General features: G+C 31.5%; 4 protein-coding genes across 9 annotated transcripts; 2 read left to right on the top strand and 2 right to left on the bottom strand.

The window, feature by feature from the left end:
* The first annotated feature begins 53 nt into the window (after nucleotides 1-53).
* Nucleotides 54-4,422, top strand: LOC143153885 (uncharacterized). Its single transcript, XM_076325513.1, has 12 exons — nucleotides 54-390; nucleotides 986-1,152; nucleotides 1,251-1,529; nucleotides 1,609-1,908; nucleotides 2,163-2,357; nucleotides 2,466-2,599; nucleotides 2,676-3,054; nucleotides 3,151-3,369; nucleotides 3,458-3,526; nucleotides 3,668-3,720; nucleotides 3,797-3,950; nucleotides 4,094-4,422. The coding sequence occupies exons 1-12, from the start codon at nucleotides 345-347 to the stop codon at nucleotides 4,277-4,279; spliced, it is 2,181 nt and encodes a 726-aa protein (XP_076181628.1). The 5' UTR covers nucleotides 54-344; the 3' UTR covers nucleotides 4,280-4,422.
* Nucleotides 4,423-5,552: 1,130 nt separating this feature from the next.
* On the bottom strand, nucleotides 5,553-6,801 carry LOC143153812 (uncharacterized). The gene is made up of 4 exons (XM_076325389.1): nucleotides 6,648-6,801; nucleotides 6,312-6,455; nucleotides 6,069-6,215; nucleotides 5,553-5,858 (listed from the first exon to the last, which is right to left on the bottom strand). Exons 1-4 carry the CDS (start codon nucleotides 6,714-6,716, stop codon nucleotides 5,715-5,717), a joined length of 504 nt encoding a protein of 167 aa, XP_076181504.1. The 5' UTR covers nucleotides 6,717-6,801; the 3' UTR covers nucleotides 5,553-5,714.
* Nucleotides 6,802-8,063: 1,262 nt separating this feature from the next.
* Nucleotides 8,064-15,536, top strand: LOC143153811 (uncharacterized). 5 transcript variants are annotated; one of them, XM_076325385.1, is made up of 8 exons: nucleotides 8,064-8,293; nucleotides 8,377-10,500; nucleotides 10,572-10,883; nucleotides 11,046-11,156; nucleotides 11,235-11,498; nucleotides 11,582-14,890; nucleotides 15,094-15,219; nucleotides 15,283-15,536. In XM_076325385.1, the coding sequence occupies exons 3-6, from the start codon at nucleotides 10,646-10,648 to the stop codon at nucleotides 11,755-11,757; spliced, it is 789 nt and encodes a 262-aa protein (XP_076181500.1). In that variant the 5' UTR covers nucleotides 8,064-8,293; nucleotides 8,377-10,500; nucleotides 10,572-10,645; the 3' UTR covers nucleotides 11,758-14,890; nucleotides 15,094-15,219; nucleotides 15,283-15,536. The 5 variants fall into 5 exon arrangements, with proteins under 5 accessions (XP_076181500.1, XP_076181499.1, XP_076181498.1 ...); XM_076325384.1 differs by having other exon boundaries at nucleotides 8,065-8,293; nucleotides 8,377-10,883; nucleotides 11,582-13,935; nucleotides 14,011-14,890; XM_076325383.1 differs by having other exon boundaries at nucleotides 8,065-8,293; nucleotides 8,377-10,883.
* Nucleotides 13,277-18,700, bottom strand: LOC143153810 (uncharacterized). 2 transcript variants are annotated; one of them, XM_076325382.1, is made up of 7 exons: nucleotides 18,641-18,700; nucleotides 17,128-17,497; nucleotides 16,255-16,481; nucleotides 15,769-15,954; nucleotides 15,271-15,414; nucleotides 14,288-14,495; nucleotides 13,277-14,214 (listed from the first exon to the last, which is right to left on the bottom strand). In XM_076325382.1, exons 1-6 carry the CDS (start codon nucleotides 18,683-18,685, stop codon nucleotides 14,343-14,345), a joined length of 1,125 nt encoding a protein of 374 aa, XP_076181497.1. In that variant the 5' UTR covers nucleotides 18,686-18,700; the 3' UTR covers nucleotides 13,277-14,214; nucleotides 14,288-14,342. The 2 variants fall into 2 exon arrangements, with proteins under 2 accessions (XP_076181497.1, XP_076181496.1); XM_076325381.1 differs by lacking the exon at nucleotides 15,769-15,954.
* Between the last annotated feature and the right edge of the window lie 267 nt (nucleotides 18,701-18,967).

Raw genomic sequence — 18,967 nt, 5'->3', positions numbered from 1 at the left:
TACCACTGAAAATTAACCAATAGGAAATTAACGTTGTATAGCAAAATGTAGCTGTATCGGATTGGTCACTTATATAACGCACCCGTTGATTCGTTGCTGTTTCAGTGTTTTGTAACTGTTATTTTAAATCTGAAAAACCAGTGCAATTTTCCGGACGAAGGAGCGTTTGAAGAAGAGTAATCTTTCTCACATATTTGAGGATTAAAGTTCAAAGGGATAAACGTATAAAAATAACTTTATTCTTTTTAAAAATCACGATTTCTTGAGTGTCAATCAATAAATTAGTATTTACGCTGCTTCGGTCGATTGTTTATTTTCTTCAAATACATAAGAAACACTTCACAATGTCGTTTTCAAAAGCCAGAATTCAAAGATTTAATGAATTTGGAAGTAAGTGCTATGTTACATTTCTTTATGTTTCTTTAGTGTATACGGAATATGAACATATAATTTTTGTTATTATAAAAATACGTTAATAACATCATTATCATTTTTGGTATGAATTGTTTTTTTCTTAAAATCATCTTAAAATCAATCTTTTCATTTAGCATATATTGCTGGAAACTTTCTTTCTAAATAAAATAAACAATAATACAAAATTTTTTTATAGTTATATAAATTAATGATGATTAAAAGCTAAATTAACACAGTTTCTTTTTCATAGTAATGTGTAATATTGTGAATGTACAACTATATAATATATTATCAAAATGCAATCGTTTTCAAAATTTTATGTTATTTTTATCTTTTCATTAGTAAGTAATCATTTATTTATGTACATATTTAGTATAAATGTCTGTTAAGATATTGGATAATATTGGATCCAATGAAGAAAATACTCCAAATTTTTAATAACTATTATGCTATACTTTTGTTTTGTATTTATGGAAAGCATATTAGTTTTTGTTATTATTATTGGATTTTAATATAAAATCTGTGTTATGAGAATAATGAATAATTAGAATGTAAATAATTAACTTTATAGATGATGTGCCAGCACCAGGTGCATATGATCCAAAATTTGATGCTACAGTGCATGGGTCTGTTATTGGCAAATCAGAGAGATTTAACGATAAAAGTATAAGTAGTGCTGAATGTGAGTTTTTAGGTCTATCCAAAAGTACAGGTAATGTAGAGCCAAATTTTAAAACGGTAAGTAATCAAAATTTATGTGAATAATATAATAAATTATAATATTAATATCTTTTTGGAATAAACTTTAACTCTAATAAACTGATATTTATTTACAGCCTCAATTTCTACGTAAAAAAGTTACTACAAAACCTTGTTCCAAAATAATGCCACGTACACTTATTCCAATCAATGATAAAAATTTAAAGTATAAATCTGAATACCATCTTGCAGATCTTGAAGTAGAATGTTCTAATAAGAATAAAATTATAGAAGAGCTTGGAAAATGTGTAAAAGATGGGCAGGATGAAGTACAAACATTAAAATTCCAATTAGAGGAGTTACGTCGAAAACATGTTGAAGTTGAAGATCAACACAAAAAAGATTTAGAAACAATGGTTATAGAATATATTTTATAATTAAAAGTATTTATTTTTATGATTATGTAGTTTTTTAATCCCTAATTTTTATTTCTAGACAAAAATGCAACAAGAAGTAGTAAACAGCCACGTTAAAAAATATCAAGATGAAATTAAGCACCTACAAGGTCAATTGTCGGAGATTTCAGAGAAAGAAGACTGCAATATTCAGACAACTAAAGCACTAGAACAAGATCTCAAAACAAAGTTGGAAGAGTTAACTGAAAGTCACAAATGTGAAGTTCGTTCGTTAGAACAAGATAAATCTAAGCTCCAATCTTGTATTACTCGTTTAACTGATGAAATTACTGATTATGAGGCAAGACTGAAAAGAACAATCACTGAAAGCAATGTGATGGTAAGCAGGTTTCATGTGCATAAAATACAGAACATCCCTGAGTGCTCTTTCTTAACATTTCAATAAAAATTACATTTAGTATTTTAAAGAAGTTTTAACAACTGTATGATGCGTATGTACAAATTTTGACTAGTGATATTGCATCTTGTTTAGAGTTCTTTTAGAATTTTTAATTTCTGTGATATTTGCCAAATATTTGTGCTTTTATTTAAAGACACCTATCTTCAGTTTTTAATACACGCTTGTTGATGTAGGTAAATGCCATAATCAGAGAAACAAAGATTTTTGTAGAAGAGGAAATGGAACTGATTGCGGACAGATATAAAGTATATATGACACGAGTAGAAGAGGAACAAGTAACATTAGACGAAAAACTTGTGCAAAAAAACAATGAGATTAGCAGACTTCTTGAAATTCTTGAAGAGTTAAAGTCTTCTGCAGAAACACAGGTAATTAATATTACATGTGTTGCTTGTATACATATATACTACAAATAGTATTAATAAATTAATTATATGAGTAATATTACCTTAAATTATTCAATGTGTTAAATTTAGGAGAGTACTGGTCTAAGTTTGCAAATGGAACTTGATAGAGTAAAAACTGAATTAGTGCAGGAAAAAGAAGAATTAAGTATTGTGATAGGTCAGATTGAATCGGAAGCGGCAGATATGTTATCCAGGAAAATGAGGTACAACTTTTTATTTGAATATATGCAAATATGTTAAAATGTATGCATACATTGGAAATATTAAAATGTTCTGTAGTTTCGAAGTTGTAATGGCTGAAAAACAAGCAGCAGTTGCTGCTTTAGCACAACATTTAACTCAAAGTAATAGTGAAGTGGAGTGGCTGAAATCCGACTTAAAGCATAGTGAAGATTGTATAAATAAGCATCGCGATTTATTGAGTATGATGTGCCACAATTCACAAGTAGCACATATAGTGGTTCACGCTTCAATGGAAAAACTACATGCTAAAAAAGGATTGGTCAATCATCTAGAAAGTAAACGTTTATCCGAGGTGGAGTCTATTAAATCTGTATTTGAAGCTAAAATTGAAGATTTAAAACAAGCAATAACGAAAATAGTAACACTACAAGTACAAGTGCAATTAAAAGCTGAATGTGACAAAAAAGAAGCTGAGGTGTTTTTTATTTATTTTTTTTGTACTATAATTATTTTTTAATGAGTATCATTTAGAATAAACTGACTCAAATAATTATTTAATTTAAAATATTAGTTGAAACACCAACTTCACGAAAAGGTTAATCATCTCAATAAAGTAGAAGATCTGTTACTTAAGTCTGAAGAAAAGAATCTTGGTCAAGAGAGTGCAATTGCACAATATGAATTACAAAACAGTAAGCTTAACGATCTACTGAAAGCTAGGAATGCAGTTATAGAGACTAATCAACAAATAGAGTTTCAATCGATAAAACAAGCATTTGCTTTACATGAGGTAGACTTTCAATATTCTTATGCGATACATTTTTTGTATAATAGAATGTGAATACAAAGCATTTTCTAATGGCATGTGATATTTTTAGGCAGATATTAAAATTCAAGAACTTTCTGGTAAAATTAAAGATTTTGAAGAAAGAGACAATGTTATACAGGTAATTGGTATTTTATATATGGATTTACATAAAATACTTTCAATATATGAAAAAAAAACAAAAAATTCGATTGAAAATATCAGTATCAGAATATGTATTTTAATACACTAATATACTTATTAAATTATTATTTATGTATAGGATATGACTAAGTTATTTGATGAAGAAAAATTCCGTCGAGTAGCAGCTGAAGAGTAAGTTTTTTTTATGTAGATTATCTGTTTTATAAATTTTTTTATTAAATAATGAAATAATATTTTTTTGGCTTAGGGAAATAAAAAGGCTTCTCGAATATAATGAGCGCCTTGCAAAAAATTATCAAGAGATTAATGAAAAGTATGCTGAATTAATTGGCCATCAGAATCATAGGCAAAGAATTAAGCACGTGTCTCAGTTAAAAGATAAAATCAATCAACTAGAAGAGGTACGTCTGATTATAATTTTTGGACCGGATCGTTTAATATTTGTAGAATTGGTTCTATTATTGATTATTTGTCATTTTATTACGTTAATTTTGAATATTAATATTATATCGTCTTGTTGCAAATCTTATTAAAAATGTTTTAGGACTTACGTGTCAAGATAAGGACGATAGGAAATCAGCAAAAAATTATAGAAAAATTGAAAACAGAAGAAAAATGTGTGTTCAGCAAGGGGAAGGAAAACATTTTGGAACTTCCGGAAAGCACTTATACAACGCCAGTTTCTTCTCCATATAAGCTATTGACTCCTCTGAAAAGTCGGAATGATTAGTATTATTTAATTATTATAGATAGGTTTTTTCTTATAATTATAACGATTGTTAATACAGATTATTATAAAGATATAATTGTAATACAATAATACGATTATTGATTCATATAATATGTACTTTATTACTAAAATTTACAGATGTATGTTTCGTTTTCTACCATAGTATATATTAATACTTATTTAAGATTGTATAAGAAGTCTGTAATTATTATTTTTAATTGCTAAATTTTATATTATTAAATAATATTGACTGCTATAGCTATTTACTTTATGAAATAACTATGAGAATAATTTGTTTTTGAAATAATTAAATATTCTTAAAAATAACTTTGTGGCTTGAAAGTTTAATTTGTATACAAATTTTTTATAAATAAATCAACTTTGTCAATTTTTAAAAACTATAAACAATTTATGAAGCACTTGTAAATATGTAAATTAATGTGCACAAATTTTTTAAGAATTGATATAGTTAATAATTATTTGTTTATAAAAAGTTTATATACAAACCTATGAAACGCTGTATATATTTGTGATTTATATAAATTAATTTTTTTTCTATGAGTCATAATTTTATTATATTAGTATCTTTTTTTCAAAAGTGGTTCATTATTTCAAATATAAAGTTATTATTATCATAATTATTTCATGAAACAAGAGTAGTACATAGAAAATGAAATAATCATAAAATAATATAACGTGCTTGAAACATTTTAACGTTTTATTTGAAATAATATTTGAAACAAATTTATTCGTTTTTTATAAACAGTATCAATTTTATTCATAATCCTAAAGAAATTATTCGAATAGAAATTGACTCAAATATATTTTTATTCGAAAAACAATATTCTTTACTTAACGAATAATGTCCAATTTATTTGTAAATTTGAAAGTAATGTATACAAATAATATTCAACTTATATGTAAACTTAAAGGAATTTATTAAAATAAATTTATATTTTAATGATTATTCGAATAGCCCAAACTCTGGTAGAGGATCTATATAGTTACATTCAAAATAATATAATTATTCATCTCACAAGATACTTGAATTTGCGTTAAACAATTAAAAAATGTACAGAAACAGTGGCATTCTTGTCAATATAGAATCCAATTGGATTAAATGAGTATTCAAAGTCGTAAGTATCCGTTTATTAAATGATAATGGTAATTTCAATTAAATTTTGATTCGTATCATAAGTAAAAAATATTCACTTGAAAACAAAATGGAGACTTTGAAGTACACAGTGACGAAAAGGAAATACAATATTACTAAATTGAATAAAAACAATAAGTATTTATATATATGCAAGGTTTTTTATTTATTTACCGAAAATATAATCGACTTCTTTTGCAATACTATATGCTACATATATTCACGAAAATTAATTTCGGAATGCTTTTGCAACTATTGTGAACGGAGACAACATTTGTCTCGTTATTGACTTTCAACCGTTACATAAATATAGGCAGTAGCAGATAATTCATTTTTGACTTTGAAGTCACATTCAGCTATGTACGAACCAGGATCCATGTCGCTGAACCATGAACTTACGTCGCAATCTTTGACTGTTTGCTCACCCTAAAAAAATATAGTTCACGTGTATATATAAACTTAAAGAGACACACATCCATTCTTGGGGACGAAAAACATTGAATGTTAGACGTCGAAAAGTGAATGGTATAGATCGAGAGTGAATGAAATAGGGTAACTGTAAGTAAATCTTGTATTACGCGCATTTTATCCAGAACTGTGGCTCGAAAGCGCGTATCGTTGCGCACATTTTTTTACCTGAGCTATAGAACACGATTCGTCATCAGTGTCCGGGGCGTCTATCGAAGCACACATATTATAACTTTCGAAGTCTTTTATTGGCTGTTTCATATTTTGAACGTTTGAATTAATAATTTGATCGTCTTTCAGTACTCTTATTTCAGCCTAGAAAAAAATTAATTACTTTAATCGACTTTATTTGCAGTTTACAATTTGTTTTTTAAACCTATTCAGAGACACTTAAATTTGAATCGGTAGTACCTGTACCGCGCCTGGACAATTATTTTTAATATTAATAACCGAAGCAAGGCCATTACTCCCCAAATCGGCAGTCCAAGAATCAATTACACCATTACCACTGACAACCTCTACCTTGAAATCAGTTACTGTGACCTTATTTTCAGCCTAATAAATACAAAGAAAAGTTATTACAAAAAGTCAACATAGAAAGAACAAATTTCGATTAAATTTTCTTAATATTATAACGAAATACTTTCTTATTATTAATAAGAAAACTTTCTATGGTACGTACATATAACATAGATGTTTTTTTATGGATAAAAAAATTTATTTCGGATTTAAAATTCTCTATATTACCTCGATACACGACCATGTAGAAATACATAAAATAAACACTAATAAGAATTCTACAAACGAAGGCTCCATTGCAACGTTTTAACTCGAAGCTGTTTAGTAATTGCAAACAAAATATCACTGTACCGCGGTCAGCGCATCACTCGTATTTAAGTTCGCAAATGCATTAGTGTGCGTTATATTTTCTACATAATCAACTGTTTTATAACGATAAACATTGAACAATAGCGTTTCATTAAAGTATAATTCCTCGAAATAAATTCTTTGTAACAATGATTGCGTGATATTTTACCGTGAGAAATAATATTAAACGAATAAAAAGAATATTCTACGATAACGTACAAAATACGAAAAAATTCGAACGAGACATCACATCTTAATCTTTTTGTCTATTGCACAACTACTCAAAGTGGGATGCGTGACCATCAGGAGGTGAAGTGAAAGGGGGCAAAAAATATTTGTAACGTAAAAAAATATGAATAATTTAACAGTAGTTTTTATTATTACATTGATCATCGGAAAATAAAATGTCAAACAAAATTGTTTAAAATAAAGCAGAATTTTTTATTTTTAAATGACCACTATTCTCAACCTTCCTCTATATATCGAAGTACGAGTCCTTGTTGGAAATTCAATTTAATAAATTATAAAATCAATTCCGATGGAATTTAAGGATCGGTATGCGTTGCGCTGGTTACATTTAGGCAATGCCTTACGTTTTTTTGTATATATAAAAATGTATATATTATGATTAAATAATATAGAAAACTTCGTTTACACGCGTACAGATTGCTGTAATTGAAATATTGCAACAATATTCCCGGAATGTTCTACTTAGACTTGTTCACATCATCCTTTAGAAGGGGTGTAAAGATGTTATCTGGTATTGATAAAAACAAATTTTGTCCCAACATTGCCAGTTGTTTATACATCATTTCGTAAATTTTTGTTTAAAAAAAATAAGCTAACTTCGTAATAATTTTGATAAATTTAAAAAGAAAATATTGATTTGCAATAATCAACCTCTGAATAAAAAATGACTCTATTGTACTAATTTAAAACAAAAACTGATATCTGTGTACGCATCGATATGACCACAAGTAGGTATATTGTAAATTTAACAATAGAATAGAAGTGATAAGAAAAAAGAATAGAATTTATTGTTTCAAACGAGGACAAAAAATATATACGTATGTAGATGTATATGAACTCCTTTTTTGTTATCCTTCAACAATTACTGAAACGTTAAGTTTGTAACACTTCTTGAAATATTTGTATTTAGATTAATAGTGCGAAAATTTTAAATTATACCCCATTTATAATTGAACTATCGACTTAATATCGATTGCACTTGCTAACATCGAAATATCAATATATAGTATTCGATACGAAATCTAATATATACATACGCCGCATATGGTTTATGTGGCGTAAATGTAAGCTTCCGAATTAATCGTGATTTAGAACGTAATCTAAATCGAACATAATTTATTTTTATTAATAAATGGTGCTTTTGGTCTATTCAGACTGTTATTAGTTTTTTTTAGCAAAAGTATGCTAATGTCGAGAAGAACAAGAGAAAGAAAGAATACGACAGTTTCTCTTGCAAACATTAATAAACTGTTTTATGCTTGCTTGGTTTATCCTAGGTTAGTAACACGATCAATGTTTTACTTAATGTTCATCGTGATATTTAGGGCTGTGTCATTTTAATAGTTTTTGGATTTCACAGGCTCAGTGTTGGTGTATAAAGAATACGAACAAAATTATGATCCGTCCATTGAAAAATACTGTAATAAAACATATTTATTTGCCTTTTGGTTAATTACAATAGTATACATACACTGTGGAGTGATAATGGTTTTACTTTGCAACACTGCAGTAACAATTATTGTGTCCAATTTAATGTGAAAGATCATGACCTCAGTTTATTGAGAAAAACAGTCATTTAATAAAATAACTTATTATTTTTGGAACAAAAGGACGAGTGTTATTAGGAAAAAATGTCTGTGGATATGAATGATGTAACAGGGCATAAAAGTTCATCCACCCTTAGGTACCTTAGATGCTTAAACAGCAGTTTATAAACTGATTGTTTGCACACTGAATTAAAGAATTACTTCAATCAACATTGCAAAATTGTTCGAGGTTTCAAAATTGATGCAGCAAAAGAAAGAATTTTAATCAATTCAAAGCTTTGTATATTTCACATGATTGCAAAGTTTTTTAACATTGTGCCAAGGGATCATAGAATTGCATATCAGAGTATTTTGTACAAGAGTTGTACAAAAGTGTCATTGAACATTGTGATACAGTCATCAAATTTGACAGTCAGGTTGCTATCACAATGTTGTGATGTCTAATGGCTGCTGTTTAACAGTTTTTACAAGCAAGAACGTTCATTCACTTGTATAAACAGCATGTTGTTAAAAGACTGTGATGTATTGCAACACCTTTTTTATTCTTTTACCCTCTTCTGCGTTGTTTCAAATCTTTCTACCTCCATTCAATCTTCATGTCAATGTAGACGAATAATCATTTTATACTCGTTATAGACTAAAATTGCGTTTCACTGACTGCATACTCGCATTTTATCTATGGGTATCCTATAGGGAAGAAAACGTCGATCGGATTTTTTCAAAAAGCCCTTAGCACTCAGAACGATTAAAATATATGGGACAACTTTTTTAATATTTCGAAAATATTTCATAAATATTTCGAAATTATTTTTATGTCAGTATTTATTAGTATTGTTGAAGACTACAATTTTTAACAAATTGTCGTGTTTAATTGGTATTTGGGCATAGTGGTGGGTATCTTGAACAAAGATGATAAAAAGTGTTAAAGCACCGAGTAAATATGTATATGATTGGGTTGGAAGATAGTGTTAAGATTTAATGATTAAAAATTAATAGAAGTAGAGTCCGTACGGTTTTTTGCGTAAATCGCTTATCAGCCTTCATTCGAGAAGAGGACGTTTCGTCGTGAAAGGCGAGAGGACAATTCCGTCGTAGAAAAAAGAGGTGTTCAAGTCTGAAGTTGCAAGAGAAAAAAAAGAGCAAGGGTCTGGCATAATGAGAAGTTGGTTAACTTCGATTGATAAACGTTAAAATGTACAATATTCGGATTAAATGTAACGAGGGCATATATGGTTGTGGAGATTTTTTTTCAGACAGCAACTATTCAGAGGAGGAGGAGGAATAATATTGTACATATTATAATTTTCTATTATATCCTATCAATGTTCCAATGGATATGTCAATAGATAGAAACGAGTAGCTATTAGTTGATAAGATAGCTAAAAAGCTGTTTCATAGCAGTTGCCGTATCTCGAGATTTCAACGAGATGCGTTCTTGTTCATTAATTTTTCATGTATTATATATTTGCGATAATTTTACCCTGTGGCCGGCGTAAATGGTATTGTTGAATTACAATATTATCAATATTAATGTATAACATTCCTTCCCCTTTAATAGATCTTTACCTACTTTTGAACAAAATTTTCGTTTTCTTATTAAGTTCCGCTTAACTACTATAAATATCCGAGACCGTAGCGATGTACATGTTTACGTCGACGGAAATACTTTACGCACGTTTGTACGCATAACGAACGATGAGCAAGCCTGCGGTTTCAACATAGAAACGGAAACACTTGTATCTACGACTATGTAAAAGATTTTCAAAGTAAACCGAATAGAGACTGTAACTATAATGATCTGAACGTCTACGTTTAGTTATGCGATCATATACCTGCGTTGTATTTGTTGTTTTTTCGATGTGACACGAACACTTTGACGAAACAATTTTTTGAATAAGATCTACGCATGGTTATACAATAAGTTATTATACTGTCTAGTGCGTGCACATACGCAATATGCGATTTTAGGCTACGTTTACAACATTCATGTAGCAAGAACTGTTCATAGGTTATAAAGATACGTGTGTGCTGTTGTCGATAGCGGCAACGGCCAAACATCACGAAATTTTTAATGTGAACTATATGCATTGGCTTCAAGCAGAAAACATACGCGAAGAAATGCCGTTAAGTCAAATAAGTCAAAGTAATTCCATCAATGTAAATCAGAATGTAAACCCTGGAACAAGTACTCAAATAACAACTTGTAATACTCCTCTGCCTTCGCAATATAACATTAATTTTACTTTGGGTCATCCGTCTACTTTAAGTAACGATCGTGGTGCACCCCCTTCTTACGAGGAAGCAACAATAGATCCAAATGGTAAACAGTGTTTCTAACAATGGAAATTTAATTAAACCCTTTGTAACTATATATTCTAGAATTATTCAGTGTACTCCTATAAAAACATGCTAATTTAATTTTAATTTCATAAAATGAATTATATTATTAATATTTTAAAAAGTAATTATTTCTATTTTTTAGCTCCACCTCCATCCTATGATTCATTGTTTGGTCGTATTAGAGAAGCACATAGAGTTTCAAAAGGAGTGCTTGATTTTTTGAAAAATGTAACTCTCTTATTATTGGGCACTAGTAAGCAAAAACATTAATTATAATTTAATACATATCGTAGAGAAAAGTTTTACTAATCTAATGTCTCGTTGATTTCAGTTGGATGTACTATTGTTCTAGTAGTAACAATAGCTATTCCAATAAGTATGGTGGTTATTGGAGGACTTTATATTAATGATTGTCCACAAGGAGAATATATTCCTGTGTTTTTATTAATAGATGGTGCTTTTGGTCTATTCAGACTATTATTAGTTTTTTCAGCAAGAGTATGCAAATGTCGAGAAGAACAAGAGGAAGAAAGGATACGACTGTCTCCCATGCGAACATTAATAGACTGTTTTATGCTTGCTTGGTTTATCCTAGGTTAGTAACACGATCAATGTTTTACTTAATGTTCATCGTGATATTTAGGGCTGCGTCATTTTAATAGTTTTTGGATTTCACAGGCTCAGTGTGGGTGTATAAGGAATACGAACCAAATTATGATCCAACCATTGGACAATACTGTAATAAAACATTATATTTATTTGCCTTTTGGTTAATTACAATAGTATACATATACTGTGGAGTGATAATGGTTTTTCTTTGTATCAGTACAGTAACAAGTATTGTGTCCGATTGAATGTGAAAAATCACAATCTCGGTTTATTGTGAGAAACAGTCATTTAATAAGTTATTATTTTCGGAACAAAAGGACGAGTGTTATTAGGAAAAAATGTCTGTGGATATGAATGATGTAACAGGGCACAAAAATTCATCCACCCTTACGTACCTTAGATGCTTAAACAGCAGTTTATAAACCGATCGTTTGCACGTTGAACGCACACATTATGCGCTCAAATTTCGTAATTCGATAGTTATACTCGTTTGTGGCACCAGTTCTTGATTTTTGAAGTACACCATATTTCTGAAGGTTACGACACTACACTCTGACCAAGAATTACTTCAATCAACATTACAAAATTGTTCGAGCTTTCAAAATTGATGCAACGAGGGAAGAAATTTTAATCAATTCAAAGCTTTGTATATTTCACAATAATCGCGAAGTTTTTTAACATTGTGCCAAGGGATCATAGAGTTGTACATCGGAGTATTTTGCTATTGAAATGTCAAATGTACGTCGGTCAAGCCATATGATATTATTATTCATATAGGATCTCAAGACGTGTCATACAGATTCGAACACAAGAGTGTCATCGAACATTGTGATACATTTAACAAATTTTACAGTGATGTTGCTATCACAATTTTGTGACATCTAATGGCAGCTGTTTAACAGTTTTTACAAGTGAAAACGTTCGTCCACTTGTATAAACAGCGTATTGTTAAAAGACTGCGACGTATCGCAACACCTTTTTTATTCTTTTACCCTCTCTTCCGTTGTTTCAAACTTTCGACCTCCATTGAACCATCATGTCAATGTAGTCGAATAATCATTTTATATTCGTTATAGACTAAGGGATAAACTATATTAATCGTTACAGTTCCACGCGACGCGATTGCATTTTACGTGTTCAGTTATTAAAAGTGGTAGCTCGTAAGTCCGTAGAGTCTCACTGACTGCACACTCGCATTTTGTCTATGGGTATCCTATAGGGAAGAAAATAAATGCGATCGCGTCGATTGGCATTATTCGATCGGACTTTTGCAAAAAGCTCTTGGCACTCAAAACGATTAAAATATATGGGACAACTTTTTTAATATTTCGAAAATATTTCTATATCAGTATTTATTAGTATTGTTGGAGGCTACAATTTTAAACAAATTGTCGTGTTTAATTGGTATTTGGGCATAGTGGTGGATATCTTGAACGAAGATGATGAAAAGTGTTAAAGCACCGAGTACATATGTATATGATTGTGTTGGAAAATAGTGTTAAGATCTAAAGATTAAAAATTAATAAAAGTTGTAGGGGCCGTACGGTTTTTTGCGTAAATCGCTTATCAGCCTTCGCTCGAGAAGAGAACGTTTCGTCGTAGAAGACGAGGAGAGAATTCCGTCGTAGAGAATAGGGGTGTTCAAGTCTAAAGTCGCAAGACTGAAAACAAAGAGCGAGGGTCTGGCATAGTGAGAAGTTGGTCAACTTCGATTGAATAAACGTTAAGGTGTACAATATTCGGATCGAATGTAACGAGGGCATATATGGTTGTGGAAATTTTTATTTCAGACAGCAGCTTTTAAGAGGAGGAGGAATAATATTGTACATATTATAATTTTCTATTATGTTCTATCAATGTTCCAATGGGTATGTCAATAAATGGAGACGGACAGATGTTAATTGTCGACAGGACAACTATCGAGTTGTTTCACGGCAGTTGCTCTCGAGATTTCAACGTTGTTTATATATTGTTCATTAAGTAACGCGCGACGCTCGGTTACAGTATTATTGACATTAATGTACAACCTTTCTTCCACCTTCATACATCTTTACCTACTTTTTAACAAGATTTTCGTCTTCCCATTAAGTCCCGCTTAACAACTGTAAATACTCGAGGACCGTAGCGATGTATATGTTTACGTCGACGGAAATACTTTACGCACGCATAACGGACGATGAGCGAGCCTGTGGTTTCAACATAGAAACGTAAACATTTGTATCTACGACTATGTAAAAGTTTTTCGAAGTAAACTGAATAGAGACTGCTATTGTATTAATTTGAACGTCTACGCTTAGCTATGTAGACACAAACCCACGTTCTATTTGTTGCTATTTTAATGTAACACGGACACTTTGACGATGCAATTTTTTAAATAAGAACTACGCGTGGCTGTACAATAAGTTATTATTATACTATCTAATGTGAGCACATACGCACATTTATTATTATAATTTCCTAAATAAATTGCTTAAAAACATTTTAACCCTTTGTTTCAGATGTACAATATAATCGAGTATACAAATCTTGTACCGTACAATTCATCGAATCGTTTATTGCTATAGCGTGCAGAGGGTGTAGCGATACATTAATATTCGATACTTTATGCTACATCATCGGTAGTTGAATTTGTTCTTCTTGTTCTTCTGTCAAAGCGTACCGCTGGCAAAGTTGTATTCCATTGGACAATTATTTAAAATAATCTATTAAAAAATATTTAGTCTAAGAAACTTCTACTTTCTCGACTGACAATTCAATGACATCTATTAAACTTACGAGACTTTTCGATGAATAAACATAACAGGGAAATGGTAGATGATTTTGTTGCGCTTTATTTTTCTGAGATTGTTTCGTTTTCGTTGTCGTTTTCTTCATAAAATTTCTCTTGTTCGTATTCTCCACGATATTCCCCTGGATATTGTAAATATTGTTGTTTTTCGCTCAATTCCTCGGAACATTTATTTACTATAGAGTCCAGAGATACCTGAAAATTTAGAAAAATTATAACGAATATTTTAATTCAATACAATGTCGAGCTATATTGACTGTGTTTAACGAAGATAGCTCGTTGGATAATTCGATTGTTCATCGTAGCGCGAGAAAGGACGTGTTACATAAAGTAGAAGAGATTTTGATACGGATATCGTAATTTGATTAACGAATACACAGTTCAGATTCTGTCAGATCGAAATGCAAGCGACCGGAAGTTCTCATCAGACCGCAAGCAATCAATTTAGATCGCTCATCTCGTCTACTTCCGTTTTCCGTAACGTTCTGGACATCCGGACGAATTTGTTGAACAGCGAAACCGGATATCGTGAAATAACTTCCCAATATTTAATTTAGACACTACGTAACGTTAAATAATTATTTCTCATGGTAATCCGTGCTTCCTGTTTTTGCTATCTCGTTGATAATAATCACACCTTTGGTTATATATATATATATATATATATATATATATATATATATATATATATATATATATATGTATATTTAAAAAAATATTAACTTTATCTATGATAAACGTATATTAATGAAACAAGGATCAAATATACTATGTTTAATATGTCTCTTTTTAGGAAACATTAAAATAACTCCATAAAGGGAGCTATAGAATGCATTATTTCTGGACCAACGTATAGGTTTCTTTTTCGATAATTGGAATTAAATATATTATTTGAAAGATACTTGGTCGCGTAGCTAAGGTGAAATATGCAATTAAAATCAATCGTTAATTAATTATAACATATTAATACCTCTTCTTGCAGAGGAACCGGTTCCGGTGGTAATAGATCAGGATTATACGGTGTAATACAACGTGCTCGCCACAAGGGAATAACATCTTTTTTCAAAGGAAGAGGTTTCAACGACGATGCTTCAGTTTTTGCGTCCATTGATTCCTGTTACATTAAAAGTGACACGAATGCATAAATAAAATGCATATTGTAACCTTAATATTCGGAACTCGCGTAAACATTAATAGCAATCGCGCTTTGAAATAAAAATTCATTGAAATCGTCGACATTCACAGCGTTTCGCAATACGTTGATGTTTATTTATCATAATTCGATCGAACAAAAGCAATCGAAGTAACGAGTCTGTGAATGAAAGGAATTGCGCGTGGTCCGGAGAAAATCTGAAGTGTTTGGAATAGACGAACGAGTGAAGTGTTTCAAGACCAACCATTATGATAACGATATCCGATCGATAACATATCACGCGTGATTATAATAATCGGATTCCTCTGTATTTACACTCGATTCTGTCGAAAGTGCAAGACAATCGTTCATTCGTTGTCTATCTAAAAATTTGTATTGGAGTATAATCTTTACTTCAACGATTTCATTCTGCGTCTCGCCGAATTCGAGATCTTTAACGTGGACGTAGTGGCCATGTTGCATGCAAGCATTCTCAAAAGTGAAGCATCCGCGACCGTATGGCTGTAATTGTAATTATTCTCAATGGCATATTTCGGTAATCGTTTAGAAATTTGGCCTATAATTTGTGAATAGATGTTGTAGAGGACAAAATTTTGAATAAAACTTTTTCCTCTGCTCAGAAGTGTACCTGCCACGTTAAATTGTCACCGTATATGCACGTTCATGGCGGTATAGATATATTATACATGTGGAGGATAAAGTTATTTCGAGCGAAATTTCTAAATAATTACTCGTATTTCTATGTTTTTGCGTTTCTCTTCAACTTTTATCAGTTCTTGAAACCTTCGACAATTAGTTTACCAAATTTAATTCCCAAAATCCGTGGAAGCGATGCCGCGGATGAATCAATTGCCCCGGTCCTTGCATGCGATCCACGATCCACGTGCCCATGAATTTCGTCTTCGTGTCAGCGTAAAGATAAGAGCCCATGCCGTGTCGAAAATTCTTTTTCCATGAGCCTTCGTAAACATCTCCGTTTACATAATAATATACACCGAAGCCGTGTTGCGTGTCGTGCTTCCACTCGCCTGCGAAAAGTTTAGTCGCCTATACCGGGTAATCCTAAAGTGACGTTGAAATATTCACACGTGTATTCTATAATATTATGCAACAGTGTCTTGGTCTTTCAGAAAAGTGCATCTGGAAGATTTATGTACGTAACAGACCCGTGGTGCATAATCTGGACCAAAACTCTCCACTATGCGAGTCTCAGACTCGTAGTTATCAATCTCGAACAGTTTTCGATCATAATTTCTATTTATACGCACCAAATGAAAAGTATTATGGTTATAACCGTAGTATTAGTCTCACCTTACGAACATTGAAGTAAAATAAGAATAACTAACGACCGAATGGGTTAAAGCAAATGTCTGCTCAAGATCACGCATTGAATTTTGTCAAAATTTCTACAAAGGAAACTAAAATATTTTAGTTTGCATTTAATTTATTCATGAAAATCGTGTGGTTTACGATATGGCATACTTGCAAAGTAATTGTATAAACTCAAAAAATGGGGGAAGATTATACTCGCGAAATATATTTTATAAATTTAAATTTGGCCCCGAGAATTCGTACGGTTAAGACTGGTATTCATTCAAGGGGGTTAACTCGCGACTGATCTTTCTTTCTTCGTGCAATACATTGCTATTTATAGGAATACAGTAAAATACTTACTATCTGCACGATTCGACTTATGCGGAAAGCTTTGAAACGAATTGACCGCACAAGTCGAGGACGTATTGTATACACATGCGCAATCTGCCCACGCTCTCGCGACATTTCCGAGTTTGAATCGGATTCTATTTTCATACGTTGGTTTCATACCCTCGTATCGTGTTCCATCGGGATACCAGAAGGTTCCTTGACCATATTTCAAGCCGCGCCTCCATTCACCGTCGTATCGAGCACCGATTTTGAACACGTAAAGGCCTTTACCGTGCCTCAATCCCTTGCAGTACTGGCCGATGTAGATGTCGCCATTAGGCAGCAAAGTCTTCCCGTGCCCGTGTCTCTCGCCTCGATCGTTTCTCTCACCCTCGTACTCCTGTAATTATCCTCCCTATCTTAACAACAAGATTTCCGAAATCCTCTCATTGATAAAGGAAAAGCAATATACCGGGTGGCCCACCGAGATCTATCTGCTAACTAAATTGCTTAGACACCGTTTCTTACGGAGAAAACTATTTCGAACAAAAATTGTCGAATACGAAGTGTGGTACATATTGCTACGATCGGTTTCTTTCCACTTTGCTTCTTTCTCGAAATACAAAACTCACTGATATTACTACGGTAGTCTATATGTGAAACAACGATTACAATGTTATTGTTTCTAAAAATAATAAGCTTTTTTATTTCAGACTATATAGGATGAAAAAACCTCGTGCAGAGCGCGATCAGATTTTCGATGTATAGACAAATGTTGTTACCAACATTGGCAGAAATAATTTTCGAAATATATATATATATATATATATATAGTTTTAGTACACCGGTGGAAGACTTTTATTAGACATGTTACATCGTTAAACCGAGATCCCAAAGATCAACCTTCGTTTCGACACCCAACGTGGTTTGTTCCCCTATTCGTATATCCGTAACAGTCGCCAAAAGCTAGTATATGAGCCATTTAACGGACTGTTAATTCCAAGGGGACATAGGAAGAGAAATCGCTGGTATTAAAACAAACACAAAGAACGTGTGCCTATGTATATTACAACGATTCAAACGAAACGAACGATAAATAAGAATTTTTCCCATCTCCAGTTAAAATGCTGTTATTAACACGGTTGCATCGAGAGTACAGATATATTTCAATTCGCGTATGTAAATATGTACGTACAATGATGCTGACCTGGCAGGTACAACCTGAAACGAGTCTCACATTTGTACGGGAAACGAACAAGAGAAATTTTAATATTTTTAAAATACTTGCAATAACGCAAGCACAGCAGATTCGAAGAATTTATTGTAACAAGTTTTTGCAAAAGCATTTCGCATTCTCAAAATTGTATCGTGTCGCTTTCACAACAATATTACATCTTATTTCCATAATTAAAATACGACGTCGTTAATTTCTCCATTTCTCACGAGAATCCGAGATTCGGTACAAAAGATGCCCGAGATTAATAAATATAATTTCAATAACGTATTACGGTAATTATTTTTTAACAATGAAAAAGATACTTACCCCCAGAGGATTAACTTCCTCTTCTCCGCGCTCGCCTATCATCATTGAATATTCTGACACGTCTTTTTTGAACGCACTCTGTCACATTTTACAATGCTTGAATAAATAGTCCGAACATCGCGCAATCGATTATTATTTGAGTAACATTTCATAGATCTTGTTAATTATATTATTTAAATTAGATTATACAATTATGACGAATATATGTATGAGAGAAAGCAAAAAAAAAATACAATATAAACGCGTGAGTGTGTGTACAAAGTTGTTTAGGACGTATGCCAAAAATCCAGTAAAATAAAACAACCTGTCCTTCAAAGTCAACAAATA

Source organism: Ptiloglossa arizonensis, chromosome 13 (genome assembly GCF_051014685.1).
Source record: "Ptiloglossa arizonensis isolate GNS036 chromosome 13, iyPtiAriz1_principal, whole genome shotgun sequence".
In the NCBI taxonomy this organism is placed as follows: Eukaryota; Metazoa; Arthropoda; class Insecta; order Hymenoptera; family Colletidae; genus Ptiloglossa; species Ptiloglossa arizonensis.
The sequence above is the reverse complement of the archived record's forward strand: the minus strand, read 5'-3'. Positions and strand labels throughout refer to the sequence as shown.

What these genes read in the sequence shown, in the direction of transcription:
- LOC143153885 (XM_076325513.1), top strand. Translation starts at nt 345, where the DNA reads ATGTCGTTTTCAAAAGCCAGAATTCAAAGATTTAATGAATTTGGAA. An exon ending in ATGTTATCCAGGAAAATGAG is followed by an intron (nt 2,600 to 2,675) that starts GTACAACTTTTT and finishes AATGTTCTGTAG; the next exon opens with TTTCGAAGTTGTAATGGCTG. An exon ending in CGTCGAGTAGCAGCTGAAGA is followed by an intron (nt 3,721 to 3,796) that starts GTAAGTTTTTTT and finishes TTTTTGGCTTAG; the next exon opens with GGAAATAAAAAGGCTTCTCG.
- LOC143153812 (XM_076325389.1), bottom strand. Translation starts at nt 6,716, where the DNA reads ATGGAGCCTTCGTTTGTAGAATTCTTATTAGTGTTTATTTTATGTATT. An exon ending in ATTGTCCAGGCGCGGTACAG is followed by an intron (nt 6,216 to 6,311) that starts GTACTACCGATT and finishes ATTTTTTTCTAG; the next exon opens with GCTGAAATAAGAGTACTGAA. An exon ending in AATCGTGTTCTATAGCTCAG is followed by an intron (nt 5,859 to 6,068) that starts GTAAAAAAATGT and finishes ATATTTTTTTAG; the next exon opens with GGTGAGCAAACAGTCAAAGA.
- LOC143153811 (XM_076325385.1), top strand. Translation starts at nt 10,646, where the DNA reads ATGCATTGGCTTCAAGCAGAAAACATACGCGAAGAAATGCCGTTAAGT. An exon ending in AGCAACAATAGATCCAAATG is followed by an intron (nt 10,884 to 11,045) that starts GTAAACAGTGTT and finishes TCTATTTTTTAG; the next exon opens with CTCCACCTCCATCCTATGAT. An exon ending in TCTCTTATTATTGGGCACTA is followed by an intron (nt 11,157 to 11,234) that starts GTAAGCAAAAAC and finishes CGTTGATTTCAG; the next exon opens with TTGGATGTACTATTGTTCTA.
- LOC143153810 (XM_076325382.1), bottom strand. Translation starts at nt 18,685, where the DNA reads ATGATGATAGGCGAGCGCGGAGAAGAGGAAGTTAATCCTCTGGGG. An exon ending in CACTTTCGACAGAATCGAGT is followed by an intron (nt 15,415 to 15,768) that starts GTAAATACAGAG and finishes TTAATGTAACAG; the next exon opens with GAATCAATGGACGCAAAAAC. An exon ending in CGGTTCCTCTGCAAGAAGAG is followed by an intron (nt 14,496 to 15,270) that starts GTATTAATATGT and finishes CTAAATTTTCAG; the next exon opens with GTATCTCTGGACTCTATAGT.